At 36.0% G+C, this 15,013-nt stretch overlaps 2 protein-coding genes across 2 annotated transcripts; both read left to right on the plus strand.

Moving 5' to 3' along the window:
- The first annotated feature begins 8,359 nt into the window (after positions 1-8,359).
- Positions 8,360-12,444, plus strand: LOC107780332 (uncharacterized). The gene is made up of 5 exons (XM_016600856.2): positions 8,360-8,595; positions 9,746-9,859; positions 10,192-10,271; positions 11,660-11,784; positions 12,199-12,444. Exons 1-5 carry the CDS (start codon positions 8,543-8,545, stop codon positions 12,268-12,270), a joined length of 444 nt encoding a protein of 147 aa, XP_016456342.1. The 5' UTR covers positions 8,360-8,542; the 3' UTR covers positions 12,271-12,444.
- Positions 12,445-12,752: 308 nt separating this feature from the next.
- On the plus strand, positions 12,753-14,791 carry LOC107780331 (embryo-specific protein ATS3B-like). Its single transcript, XM_016600855.2, has 3 exons — positions 12,753-13,871; positions 14,090-14,194; positions 14,295-14,791. Exons 1-3 carry the CDS (start codon positions 13,725-13,727, stop codon positions 14,628-14,630), a joined length of 588 nt encoding a protein of 195 aa, XP_016456341.1. The 5' UTR covers positions 12,753-13,724; the 3' UTR covers positions 14,631-14,791.
- The last annotated feature ends 222 nt before the right edge of the window (positions 14,792-15,013 follow it).

Here is a 15,013-nt window from a genome sequence, read left to right on the forward strand (position 1 = left end):
TCTTAGCTCTCAAACACTGAACCTTTTAGGATTAAAAACCAGCCTGTTTTTTTCTCAAATTACTGAACTCTTAAATGTTAAAAATCCAGCCTAGACTCTCTGAAAAAAACTGAAAGAAAACTAATTTCTCTTCTCCAAAAAAACCCTCTCAATCTGTCTTAAATGACTCTATTTATAACCCGAAAACAGGTCTGCTATCTCTGCCTTGAAAGTATCAGATTCTAACTTCCCATCCCCCTTTGAATCCCATTACTTGATGTCTTCTTGTTTGAAGTTATTTTGTTCCCCACACTTGCATGCCTTGTTCCCTATTGTTTCAATCAAAACTATGGGTTATTATAGTATTCCTATTAACTCTCATACTATCATGTTATATTCCCCATTGATATTAAACTAATGGTATCTATTATCCACTGAACAGACCCTTAAGTCAGTCCACTTGCAGACCTGCTAAATCCCAAATTTACCCCCTTAACCCCTGTGTATTATTGTCCTGCCCTAAGCTTCATTGATCTATTATTAAAATTCTATGAGTTGTAACCCTAACAACTAATTTCTAATTGATCACTAAATTACTACAGCTATAAACCAATTCCCACTATCAAATTCACACAGTGATTCAGAGCAGAAGGCCAGATCATTTCAAACAAGGCATCAATCAAAGGGAATGAGTTGATCATATTGGGAACCAATCCTGATCAACTCAGAACCAGTGATTGAGCAGGGATTCAATAATACAAGCCAAAATTGAAGCAGTATGAATCAAGGAAGGAGGTTCATGCGAACAACTATAAAGAACAGGAGGTCAAACCAAATACAGGGAATGAGCAAACACAACTCTAATTCAAGTATATACAAGATGCAGGATGGTAAACATACTGGTATGAACCAAAGGTTGAACTATTATCATGTTAACATAACATTCAAGCCTAAAAGACTAATCGACGACGCTTATTGATTACACAGGCTATAACATTTAGCAGTTAACAACAAACAATCAGAATAAACGGACCAACAAGTGATTCGAGTGGTATTGACAAAAACAGGGAACTTATAAACTAACAAATTACATGGCTAATAGCATATATTCGACCATGAACAGAAGCAGACTCGACCAAATAAAAAGGTCTGATTGGAGAAGAAGAAGAAGCAATGAACAAAAACTGAATTATAACTAAACTAAACACAATTAACCGTAACAAAAATAGAACAAGAAAGGAGAAAAAGGTACCTTAACAAAACAGAAACTAAACGAACCCAGGTCGAACTCTTGACTCGAACTTTTTGAGGTCGAACGGACCTTAATCGAGTGTTCGCAACGGAGAACACTTCGACTAAGGTCGATTAGACGCCCAAATTCCTTTAATTTCGGACAAGACCCAGGTTTGGTCTTCATAGGGGTCTTGGTTCCATTTGGGGTTCGAATGGTTCTAGCAAGATTCGAACCAGGCCAAAGGTATTTTGGGCACGAGGGAGGTCAGGGGGTGCCGTGGTATGGGTTTGGGACTGGTTAGGGTAGGTTTAGGTTTTGCTCGAATCTTCGATTGAAGATTCGAGAAGCTAGAGGTTGATTTGAGGCAAACGGTTAACGGATTTGTAGCGAGGGTGGTCAGATGGCTTAGGGAACGAGGGTTAATTTGGTGACCGGCAGTGTTGTTGCCGTCGGGTTTCAGGCAAAGGGAACGAGGGCGGCTAGGGTTTGGGGGGCGTCTCTGAAGAGTCTGAGAGAGATGATAGGGCGAGGAGGGGTTTGGTTTGGGGGCGTGGGGTAAGGTATTATGGTTATATACGGGAGGGGGCGTTTGATCTTGGCCGTTGGATCAATCACGATCAACGGCCTGGATCATTTTACTAATAAGAAACGACATCGTTTGGCCATGCTGTGAGACTGGGTCGACCCGAGGTGAAATGGACTGGGTTATGGGGGAAACCTGGGACCGTTAGATCAAAAGGAACGGATGGTTCAGATTTAATCACCTGAAACGATGTCGTTTGAACCAATGCTGGGGCTGAACTGGACCGTTTGATCTGTTTGATCAACGGTTCAGATTTGAGATGCCTAAACGGCGTCGTTTGAGTCCTCTGAGAGATCAGGCATATTGGACCGGGTAAATGGGGTGTTTTGGGCCTGATTTTGGGTCCAAAAAATGGCCTATTTCCGAATGTGTTTCTTATTTCACTTGTTTTTCTTTTCTATTATTTTCCTTTTTAATTCCTAATTACCAAATATTCTAAAATAAGTTGTAAAACCAAAATTAAATTAAAAATATTAATTAAACCTAAATAATAATTGACACACAAGATTAAATATTAATAAAAAAACAAAATCGCACAATTGGACAATAAAACGACAAAAATGCAACAAATACATATTTTGTGATTTTCTTTCATTTAGAAACAAAACATGGTTCAGTTAATTCCTAAGTGCACAATTAAATCCTAAATGTACATGCCACATATATTTTTGTATTTTTAATTAATTAAAACAAGATAAACATTCACAGACAACAATACAAACAATTATCCAAAGATGTCACGCAAATTCTTAAAACTGTACCTAAAGGACATTTGTTTTATTTTTTTGATTTCTTTTGGAGTAGTTTCCGTGAAGCAAAAATCACGTGCTCACAATTATTATTATTATTATTATTATTATTATTATTATTATTATTATTATTATTATTATTATTATTATATTTTAGAGTCCCAATAATCTTTTTTTATCTCTTAAAAATACTTATTTAGTAAGGTAGTTAAGTTGTAGATTAGAAAAATAATCTGTAAACTTATTTTTATAAATAGTTAGCTACGGATTGCAAATAGCAAGATATGGCCAAATCTGTAACATAGCTTTAAAAGGCCATATCTGCAGATTTAAAGTCCAAAAGCATATGGGCTTTTGGATTTTGTCTTGGACATGAGACCATTTGACTCCATCAACCCAATAGTGAGTTGTCTCATTCAATGTCAAGACAAGCCCACATCTTACTAGTTTTAAGCAATGTCAATTGATAATTTTCTCTCATTACTCTCATCTTTTAAATTAGTACTCATAACAATAATTTTCTCTCATTAGTTAAGTTTTAGATTATTATTCATATTTTTTCTTTAATTCTTTTTAAAATAAATAAAAATGGACATAAGAAAAGCATAAAAATCAAATAAACCACAGTTTATCCAAGCCAAATGTAGTCAATAAAGCGACCATGCTAGAACCACGGGACTCAGGGAATGCCTTACACCTTCTCCCCGGTCAACAGAATTCCTTACCCGGACTTTGTTTTTGCAGACCAATAATAATAGAGTCAAACCTTCCTTTGAATAGGGATTATAATAAAAGGTGACTTGGAACACCAGTAAAAATCAATTCCAAGTGGCGACTCTGTAAATAAAATAATCCCTATTTCAAATTTGTCACTTTAATTGGAAAAGTTCTTTAACTCACAATCCATTACATTTTGCACACATATTTCTTGGAGGGAGAAAAGGGGTGTGACAGCTCTGGCGACTTTGCTGGGGAAAACTAGAATTCGAGCTTGTACATGTTGACTTTTATTTGGCTTTATTAATTTTGTATATACTGTGATTTATTTGGGTATAATGTGCTACTTGTTTGCTTTTTACCGCTTTGATATTTTTGAACGGTATATATAAACTGTCTTCTCCCGCACCCCCTCCGAGTCTTCTTGAATTAAAATTGGACATTTTCTTGACATAGCCCGCTTTCTTTGAGATAGCCGAGGTGTTTGTCACCCGGTGAAGGATTTTAGTCACACCTATTTTAGGCGGGAGCACCACCAGTTAAGCCGGAAAGCAATGCTACCGGTACACTGACCCTCCTCGGCTCGAGTTGTCCGCTCGAGTAAGCCAGTCTAGATACCTTTTCCACCAAGATTTAAACCTAGGAGAACAAACCTCATACCGGATTTTCCTAGTAGGTTCGCTCTATGTGCATCACATGCATTTGACTTAGCGAAACTCGGCACAGGGGCCGGGTCCGTATAAGACAGGTATCCTATTTGAAATCATCATGTTCACGTATGTGCTACTTGATACATCATTTGGAAGGCTTACTTGCATTGTCGACCGACTTTAGAAAATTAGTGTAGCAGAATTATTAAAAAAAAGGTACCCAGTTTTACCAAACTACGCGGGTCTGATTCTCATCGGATGTGAGATATGTAGGCAAACCTCATCGGTTTCGCCCCCCAATTTTTTAAAAAAAAATCAAATATATTTCCCTTTACTTCCTTCTTTACAAAATAATTTCTTAGAGACCCCAATTTTAAAAAAATCAAAAAAAAATTCAAAAATATTTTCTTCTTTTTTCTTTTATAAGTCTTTCTTCCACAAAAAAAATCAAAATCAGATTTTTTTTCTCTTCAAAAATCACAAAAAAAAATAAATGAAAGAAAAAATCGAAAATTCCAAAAAAAAAATTGTTGAATTCCAAAAAAAAAAAATTCTACTTCAGAAGTTTTTCTTTCAAAAATTGAAAAAAAATATTCGAAATTCAAAAATATTTTATTTCTTCTTTAGAAGTGTTAATTTCAAAAAATTCCAAAAAACAAAATAAAAAAAATCTTTTTTTTAAATTCTTTCTTTCAACAATTCCAAAAACAAAATGAAAAAAAATCGAATTTCAAAAAAACAAAACCGCTCTTCTTTAGAAGTCTCACTTTCAACAATTCAATAAAAAATTGAAATCTAAAAAAAAATTCTTTCTTCTTTGAATCCTTTCTTTCTACCAAAAAAAAATCCAAAATCATTTTCCTTGTTAAGAGTTTTCGTGGAGTTATTTGTATATGAGTAAAAAATGAGAGTTAGTTTGTGTACTTTATTCCTGATTTTTTCTGAACTACATAATGATCTGATTCATGCGGCGTCATGATACGTTGGCAATCCCCATCGGATTCGATCATAACCATAGAATTAACTGAGGAAAAAATAAACTAAAAAAAAAAAGAAAAGAAAAAAAAGAGAGAGAAAAAAAAAAGAGTGACAAAAATAAAAGAGTGACAAAAAAGGAGAATGCCAAAAAATAAAAAGCGACAGAGACGAAAAAAATCAAAAGTGATTAAATAGAGGTAGAAATAAAAGAAAAGAGGTACATACTTAAAGGGTTAGTTAAGGCCGGGATGAAACATGCAACCATTCAAACACATGGTAGAAATGTTTAACTATTAGGTGCACTGCATCCCAAACGTGCGATTTCCTATGTGTTAAATGTCTCAAAACTAACGAGGTTGTGGTGTGAGCAAATTAGTCAGGTTCTGTTCAGGTGATTGGTTTTGTTGGTATGCAGTGATGAACGCGCAACCTTGCACACGGCCACAACATTATACATAAAACCGAACTCTATCACACTTCCAGGGAGCATTTTTTATAATTGCTTTGTCACAAAAACAAAAAAAATTCAACAGTTGAACACATGAAAAGTAAGCTGAAATGGTGAGCTTTAGGAGTGAATCTTAGAGTGCAAACTTTTAGAAAAGTATAAGTCATCTTTAGAGTTCGTTTCTGGGTTTTCCACTCTAAGTTTTCGGGTTGTTTTAACACAGATTTGCTGCTGGTTTTGCTGTTGTTTTTATGCTGCTTTAGTTGCTGAACTACTGTTTATTCTTTTGCTACCAGGTAATCCTTTAAGACTCGTAATGTACGTATTTTCAGTAATGGAAACAACTTGAACATGCTGCACCATTTAAATGTGTTTGATGTGATGAATAGTTTGACAACAAAAGAGCTTGTATGTTATTGTTATGTATCAAGCATGTGATAATGTGAATATAGTCCTTCATAATACTTGAATATTGAGTTGTAAGTTTTTGAATGTGATATGTAAGTCGTTTATGGATTTTTTAAGCATGTTTTCAAGCTATTATATCCGAGTAACAATGCTAAGTATGCCATGAATGACTTTAGGCGTATAACACATAGCATGAGTTCGTTTTAGTTGTAGAAATTTCACTGCCAACATATGCTTCTAGGAATGTTGTGATAATATCTTTGTGAATCTGGCTATTTTGCCGGATTTGCAAAAATGGCTAATTTTTGTAAAGTGGGCGTTATACAATTGTGACTATGTAATTAATGGTCATGAACTTAAACTAAGTAAAGAGCTAAGATTGTATCAACTTTGGGCCTTATTGAATCAAAAATAAAAGTTGGCTCATTTACCTTTGAACAACAAAATTACCCCTTTTCTTCTATATAGCATTGGGCCAATTGAAATTTATTTCATGGCCCATTTTAATAATAAATTCCAGCAGCCCAAAAGCTCCATACAAGCTGGCCCATTTTTTTAACAAGAAGTTGGCTCATTTCTTTTAAAATAAGTAAAGTTGGTCCAACATTTATTTGCATAATTTTTCCCAACTATAAAGCTCTAAAAATAATAATAATATCAGTTTTTTCTACTATTTTAATTAACTAGTTTCCCTTTAATTAATTTAAACGTTAGGCAAATAGTAAGTGCGCTTTAACTTCACGGACTCACTTGTGTAGCGTGACGCTTAACTTTTAATAAGTTAATTCATCAATTTCATGTCATATTCAATAGTTTTAATTAATTTATAAATCTTTTGTCATACTCACGGATTCGCTTGCGTAGCGTGGTAGTGACATTTAATAAATTTTCTGAAAAAAGAGAGTTAATGTTTCCTCCAACACAATTGCAATAATTTTTCAAAAGTAAATAACGTGCTAACAATCATCTGCCATGACTGCGGATTCGCTTGCGTAGCGCCGTTATGACTAAATAATAAATTTCGTCGATCACGCATTCGCTTGCGTAGTGTGGTTATGACATCTTATTATTCAAAAATATTCTTTAATTTTTTCTAATAATCAAGAGATAAAAGAGGATAGGTAAAATATGAAAATAATATAAATCGCAGTTTGTCCAAAATTAATTCAAGCCAAGTTTAAGTCAATAAAGCGACCGTGCTAGAACCACGGGACTCGGGAAATGCCTTATACCTTCTCCCCGGTCAATATAATTCCTTACCCGAACTTTGTTTTCGCGGACCGATTAAAATAGAGTCAAACCTTCCTTTGACTAGGGATCCAAATAAATGGTGACTTGGAACACCGAAAAAATCAATTCTAAGTGGCGACTTTGAACAATAAAATAATCCCTATTCAAATTTTGTCACTTTAATTGGAAAAACTCTTTGGCCCATACACATATTATTATTATTATTTTGAGGGGTAGAAAAGAGGTGTGACAATACTTGAAAGTATAAAGTCAATGGTATGTGCAATCAGTTTCCGATATCTTATATGTCTAGCATGACATAAAAACTTGATATACATCTAAGGTCTATTATATGATGGCTTATATGACTTAATTTATATGACAATCCATGAAGGATTTAAGTCGCTTAAAGCATATACAATTCTTGGTCTTGAAGTACCACATCCTAAGTACAATTTGTGCACATATGTATCTTGTTATAACTATAAACATGATAATGTGATAGCGAGAATACCTCTATGGAGATATTGAAAAGGCCATTCTACGGAAGTTTATGAAGACATTACATCTATATCAAGAATGATGATTTCAAGATGCAATATATTCATTCAAGTTAATATGGTTGATTTGTTTATCAAGTCTCTACCAAAGATCGTTTTGAAGATGGTGCACAAGATTGGAATGCAAATGCTTAAAGATGTAAATTGATGCTCTCATCAGGGGGAGTTAATACGCGTTGCACTCTTTTTTCCTTACAAGGTTTTTTCCCATTGGGTTTTCCTTGCAAGGGTTTTAACGAGGCAACCAAAAAGCGTATTGTTAGATATGTGTACTCTTTTCCTTTTCTACAATTTCTTTCCCATTGGGTTTTATTTAGTTAAGGTTTTAACGAGGCACATTATCTGTTGAATAGACATTCAAGGGGGAGTGTTATAAATAGAATTCTATTTAAGGTGAATGTCTATATTTTAGAGAGATTTTAGGGTTTCTTGGTGGCTAAACCAATCTCTCCTTATAAATAGAGGGTTCTATTCCATTGTAATTCATCCCAAAATCAATAAGAATTCTCTCTCCCTACTTTTCTCTGCAATACTCTTCTTCTTTTATTGTTTCATAACAAAATAAAATTTATATATTTATATGTCGGTTTGGTTCGGATTTTTTTACTCAATATCAATCCAAGTCAAACCAAATCTAGTCGGGTTTTTTAATCGGTTTGATTTGGTTTTTCAGTTTGATGCGATTTTCCGGTTCGGTTTGAACACCCCTAGCCGAAAGAACGTCAAGCACCAGAGTAGCCAATGAAAATATTCCAAAAATTCAATTAAGAAAAACAGGAAAAAGGGAAAAAAGTGGCAAGTGGTAAGGAGGCACATTTCTCCCTGACGGACGACGGTAAAAGGAAAATGAAAGGAAAATAAAAGAAAGGACAAGAAATATTCGGGAAGACAGGGGTCAGAATACAATTACCGATCAAACTAATTGTTCAGCGACCAACAACGGCGATTTCTGATCCGAGTTCGCCGATCAGATCAGCAACAATCGCATTCGGAAAAGGGTTAGAAAATGCTTTTGGCTGTCTTATTTGCTAACTCCGAGGGCAACATCCTCGTCGAACGGTAACGCACAGCTAAGATTCTGTTTTCTCCGCGTAAATGAATACTTGAGAATTTCCTGTTTAAATCGCTGCTTTATCTTATAGATTTCCTTATTTCTTATGGTATCCGTTTAACAAGCTGCGTTGATATGTGGTTATAAGGCTTTTTTATTTTGTGGTATCAACAATATCTGCCTTCTGTCTCTAGTTACTTTAGTGCTCATTTTTAAATGTTGATTACTTAGCTGCTTTCTACTGAATTTGGTATTGCTCCATCACTCCCTGGGGTGGGATTTGTTCAATAACAACAACTAATTCTACTACTATGCCTCAATCCTAAGTTAGCTGCGGTCGGTTATATGAATTCTCAACATCCATTTTACTCCAGTTGGACTTGTTACATTCCGATAATCCACGATTTAGAATTCTCTGATACTAGAGCCTTGAGGTCCTTTTCATTTTCTATTGACAGACAGATCTTCAAATAGACTAAAAAGATTCCCAGCAAGCACTGTACATACACGACTAATCCTTATCCCGACTAGCTATATTGTCTAGATCGCCTAGTATTGCTTTTCCATTGTGTCTGTTTTTTGCCAAGTTTGTATGGATTCCAATTTCCAAGAGATTGTAGGTCTTTTGAGATTTCTTTGTATTTAGTTTCAGGTATACTCATCCCCTTTTTAACATCTTCTATTCTCATTCGTTATACCTACCGACTCATACATTTTTAGGTCTTCTCAAGGCATGAGCAAACCATCTTTGACAACCTTCCTTCATTATCCCTATGTGTGCTGCTTGTCCTTCTATTGACCGTACTCATTATGATATTATCTAATCTTGTATAATCGCATAATCATCCTAATATTTGCATTTGACACTCGTCTTGTGTCACTCTCATATAAAATTACTCATCTTGTACTATCACTTACTTTATTAGTTATCCTCCTATTGCATAATATTAACGTAGCGCTCACCTATTTCAACTATCCTTAGTAACTCTATGTATTAAATTTATCTATCTTACCTTCTGCCAATAAAGTAAAGATGCTATTTTTTCTTCAATCGAAGTCTCTCCTGCAGGAAGATGCCTTTTTTTTTTCCAGACACAGCTTCTTTAGTTTTTCTTTTCCAGGCAGGAATTACCACTTTTAGTACATCTTCACTTGCAGTTTTAATGGAGTACCAGCAGAGGAGCGTCTGCATTGGAGGTCTTTCTTAGTTAAGCTGGGTGCAGAGAATCTTAAAGGGGTCAAGAATGAAGAACTCCTAGTGGCTTGCCACAAGTATGTAAATTTGTTATCTGGTTATATGGTGGTCCACATTCCTGACCAATGTCAATAACATATAGCTAAAAACAGTTGTTAGTTGGAGATGTGGGGAGGGAGGGTGACACAGAGAGGAACAGGCAAGATGCTTGCTTCCCAAGCTTCCTCCTTTATGTCTGTAGTGTTTGGAATTGAATTCAGATCAATTGGGTGCTTGCTTCTGGACTCAACCTCCTTTAGCTAAACCTTAGCAAAAGATTCTTGTAGTAAAGGGTGGTTTGCTAGTAATTAGGACTGTTTTCATGACAATTCTTCTATATATAGTCTTTTGACATATTTTTCCTCTGCAGGTCTGTTTACATTGTATACACGGTACTTGGAGATGTCAGCATATATATTGTAGGAAAGGATGAGTATGATGAACTTGCCTGTAAGTCTGAGTCATTAACTTTAATATTTCAAGAAAAGAGATAATGATTTACTGACGCATGGTACAGTTGTTTAAGGCCTCGTCAGCAATTAATTTATGCTAAAAGAAACTGCAAATCATGTTGTCTTTTTTTCATTTTATGTACAAACTTTATTTTGATATGCTATTTTTGCCGTCTCCAGACCCCACTGGGTGGGATTTTACTGGGTTGTTGTTGTATGTAGCTCAAAGTATGCTCGTGGCAATTGATTTAGATAGTTTAGTTGAAATAAGGCAAACCAGTTCTGACCTTAATTATGTGGAGGCTAATAATGCCTTTGCAAACTTTGAGGTAGTTGAATGTTCCAAACTTTGATGACTTCATGATTTGAGATGTTGAGATTAGTGGTTGAGTATATCATTCTTTCTCTTTTTATGCATATGCATAAAAGAAAAATCTTCAAATGTAACTCAACTTACTAAGGGGTCGTTCGGTACAAGAGGATAAGGATAATAATCCCAGGATAAAATTTGAGATTGTATTTATCCCTTGTTTGGTTATAGGCTAATCCCGGGTTAAGTTTTATACTAAAATGGTGGGATTGGCTATCCCATATAGAAGGTGGGATAGCTAATCCCATGCAATATCCTGGTTTATCCCACCATTGTCCAAACGACCCCTAAGTACTTAAAGGTATCACTTATCAGTCAATGGAAAGGGATGAAGACCGTGAAAGATCAGAATTCAAATTTCAACAGAGAGATAAAAATTAGGTAGTTTCTTCCTATTTACCTAAGCCATGCGTAGTTATGCAGTATTTGTTCACGCGGGAGGTAGCATATATCTCGTGGAATAGTTGAGGTGCACACAAATTGGTCCCAATAGTTTTTCCTACCATTGTATCGACTGTCAAATATTGGAGTTACTCGACAAGAGTGTAAAGATAAATGATCAAATTTTCTTCAAATTAAGTATTATGTGGTCAAAATTTAAAAGGAAGCCTACCACTGGTGCAGCTTACTTTTAGGTTGATTACCTAATTGCATTATGGTGTCCATCCAATATGAAGCCCTTCAATATTATAGTATTGATCACATAATTGAGCTGACTTTTCTTATACTTGAGGTGTATGAACTCTAGAGGAGGAAGACAATACCATTAGGTTAGATGGAAAATTGCATTGCAGCTTCCATTTTGCGGATTACGAAAAAAGGCAATGTTATGGCAATTGCCATCAGTGAGGCTGTATTGTCTTTCTTTAAGCTGTGTGGCTGTTGTCCTGCAGGGATTATCTGTAGTCACAGAGGGTAGCTATTCCATTTATTAAGGGTGATTGTTCTACACTTGTAGAATCATTAAACTTTTCCTTCCACTATTTTTTATGGAATCTCACTGGCTTTATTTGCAGTGTCTGAAGCAATCTTTGTTATAACATCTGCTATTAAGGATGTTTGTGGAAAACCTCCAACAGAGAGATCCTTCTTGGACAAGTATGGAAAGATTTGCTTGGTTCTGGATGAAATTGTGTGGACGGTAAGCCAAAATGTTTTTGCGTTGGAGCATAAATAATTTCACATACTTGAAGCTCTCATCTTCTCAAGTTTATGGTGTGATTCTATTTGGAGAGGGCATAGGGCGGTTATGAATACTCTTAAGCTTAATTCAAATTGTACCTATTTGATGCAAAACCACATGCTTTTTTTCCAATGCTAGATGACTTGCATGATTTACTGCATCCATCAGGTCACACTGTTTATACCATCTAGGAATTTTGCTAAATCATGCTGTAGGTTTACTCAAACTGATTGTCTCAATTGATGAACCCTTTCAGTCCAATATGATAGCTAAGAGAAACAAGTATTTGGTTTGGCTGTTAGCTCAATGTATGTTGTCTTCAGTTTGGTGCTGTCTGGGCTAATGCTATTGTTTCACTGTTTTATTTTGAAGGGGTTGCTGGAAAACATTGACAAAGATAGAATCAAGAGACTTGTTAGGTTGAAACCACCAACGGAGTTCTGATGAAGATTTTCCCCAGTCTCTTGTTCAGGCGAAGCTCCTGAATCAAGAGTATAGGTTTGATGCATGTTTTATATCTTCCTTTGACTTCTGGATACTCTGTCAGCTATTTTATTTGCATTAACGCTTATAATATGGCTTATTTTGCTTGGCCTGATAAGAAAACCATTCCACATACCGCTTTCTATTATCGTAAAGGACTATTTTCGTTTGAGGAGTGGAGAAGGGGTGGATTTCTTTTCCCTCTCTACATCTTTTGACATGTTGGTTGGTTCTTTTTGGGATTATATCCTTATAATGCCCTTTCAATTGAATGGAATATGGTTTTGGACCTCTGAATTGGGTATGTTCGTTACAATCCTTTCTAGCTCTCATGTGTAGCACGTACTTGAGACAAGAATATTTCTCCTTCTACACTTTTGTAGTTTTGCCTAGAGGATAATATATGTTCATGTTTGATGGACCACGGTGAGGTGCCTATTACTGTCTGCTCTCGCCAGCCACCCCTAAGGCCCTAATAATATCCAGTTCCACTCCAAAAGGCAATTGTAGAATACAAATGTATGGCTCTTTCAAGGAAACATTGCTAGTTGGAGTTTACCACTGGCGACCTTGCCAAACTCCTCTGGGTCGTGTTAATCAAGCTGGCACGATGTAGATTAGAAGGAATGCAAGCCACGATACTACCTTAGGCTTTGAATTTTGTTTAATCGGTAGCCTTTTGAATATTTTAATATACCACTTAATTGACCTGCGTATATGCTCATTGACATTTGACACTGGATGGTGTGGGAACTTAGTCGAATAATCTTAGTTGCGTATAATCAGAGGTTTCTCAAAAATGATTGAACTAAAGCATATCATCTCATAATGCCCGGGGTGAATTCTAAACCAGGAAGTAAACTCAAGAAAAGGACTGTTATGTATTTCTTTCTTTTTTTCAAACGTATTCTGTATTTCTTCTCAATGGAAAATTATCTTCGACGAAAGGGGTAAGATAGCAGCTACCTAGAGTCAAAAGATTGACATAAGAAACTCGCAGGTCCAGCCACCAAACAAACCATCCCTATCAGATATTAAATTACATCATCGAACAATTTAATTGGATAGACTAGTATGTCCCTATACTTGCTCACTAAGATACATGGCGCCCCCGAATAAATCCAATACTGAGTCTCTTGAGGATAATCCGATTCTCCCCTGTGCACTAGCTCTCCACGCCAACCACGTTTTTACTATTTTGTAATCCTTACCATCCGTTTCTTTCACCAAACGTTTCATCCCTTCATTTTCACCCTCACAAGGGGCGGAAAGACGAATATGCCCTTTCCTTATTACCCTCAACTGTACTCGTGTACTATTCCAAGTTTGCCACAATTTAGTAATCTCCGATTGCCATTCTATTCCAAAAACTTGGTTTAACTTCAGCACAATAGAAGTCCAAAACAGGATTCCAGATGTCACCAGCCATGATCAGAGGACTACTTTTTCTTCTCGTTATCACCGTCGCGTCCATCACTTCCGGTGCTCGAGCATCAAGATCCATCGTTTTCTTGCCCCAGCCTTTATCATCCCTCGACATAATCAACACCACTTCGAACCAGGTACCGTTTATTCATTTCTTCTTCATTTTTGTTCCGTTTTATCAAATGGTTGTGCAGAAAATATACATTCAATCAATTAACCATCTATCCTTCACCCCCAAACTTGTCGGGGTTAGCTATCTGAAAAATATGGTAAAATACGAGTGCCCATTATTATGGCCGAATATCGATGAATAAGCAGTTGGGTTTTAAAATTAATCTGAATATCATATGCGCAGAACGCCCGCTGTTCATTTACGGTGAGCATTAGGACAAGCTGCTCTTCTCCCGCACTCACCAGAGACCAAATTAGTCTAGCCTTTGGTGATGCTTATGGAAATCAGGTAAACCACTTCTCCTATAGCTTTAAGCTCAATTTATTGAGTCGCGCGATATTAGTATTGTTTTATTTTACTGTTAAATTGTTCAATCCCATTTTTTCAGGTTTATGCACCGAGGTTAGATGATCCGTCAAGCAGGGCTTTTGAGCGGTGTTCGAGGGATACATACACAGTATACGGTCCGTGTACGTATCAGATCTGTTATGCGTACCTCTACAGGAGTGGATACGATGGATGGATACCGTATGATGTTACTATCTACGGCTACCACACCAAAGCTGTCACCTTCACCTACAATGTTGGCATCCCTAGCGACACTTGGTACGGTCATAATTACTGTCGTTCACGCGCTGTAAAATCTGCACAGAACTTGGGCTGGAGCTTGCTTTCTATCGGTTCCACTATGTTGTACACAATTGCTGGCCTGTTTCGTGGTTAGTTTTGGGCCTTTCTGTTTGTATCTGATTTGGGCCTTGTCCAATTGGAACACTTAGTTTGCCTAATTTGTGTCTTGTAATAAACAAATGCTACTTACAAGGGTTGCCCTTCCATAAAGCAAGTAAAACAACCGCTTTAGGCCCCATATTTGTGGGGGTTCGATTTTTTGTTGCATTTAATAGATTATGTATAAGTTTAAAGAAGTTCTGTAAAGTGAAAAATTTTGATTTTTTTCTAACAAATATAGAGAAGAAAAATTTGCAACTGCTATGATCTCTACTAAGGAAATTGTACTTGAAATGAATATCAAACCTGAATTTCGTAAGAAACATGTGATATATAGGAAGTAATGATTTGATGCGAATGTTGATATGAAATCTCAAA

This window comes from Nicotiana tabacum, chromosome 6, assembly GCF_000715075.1.
Source record: "Nicotiana tabacum cultivar K326 chromosome 6, ASM71507v2, whole genome shotgun sequence".
Taxonomy (NCBI): Eukaryota; Viridiplantae; Streptophyta; class Magnoliopsida; order Solanales; family Solanaceae; genus Nicotiana; species Nicotiana tabacum.

Excerpts from the sequence above, each read along its gene's own strand:
- LOC107780331 (XM_016600855.2), top strand. The coding sequence starts at position 13,725 with ATGTCACCAGCCATGATCAGAGGACTACTTTTTCTTCTCGTTATCACC. Across the intron at positions 13,872-14,089 it reads TCAACACCACTTCGAACCAG|AACGCCCGCTGTTCATTTAC; the intron begins GTACCGTTTATT and ends TCATATGCGCAG. Across the intron at positions 14,195-14,294 it reads GTGATGCTTATGGAAATCAG|GTTTATGCACCGAGGTTAGA; the intron begins GTAAACCACTTC and ends CCATTTTTTCAG.
- LOC107780332 (XM_016600856.2), top strand. The coding sequence starts at position 8,543 with ATGCTTTTGGCTGTCTTATTTGCTAACTCCGAGGGCAACATCCTCGTC. Across the intron at positions 8,596-9,745 it reads GGCAACATCCTCGTCGAACG|TTTTAATGGAGTACCAGCAG; the intron begins GTAACGCACAGC and ends CTTCACTTGCAG. Across the intron at positions 10,272-11,659 it reads TGAGTATGATGAACTTGCCT|TGTCTGAAGCAATCTTTGTT; the intron begins GTAAGTCTGAGT and ends CTTTATTTGCAG.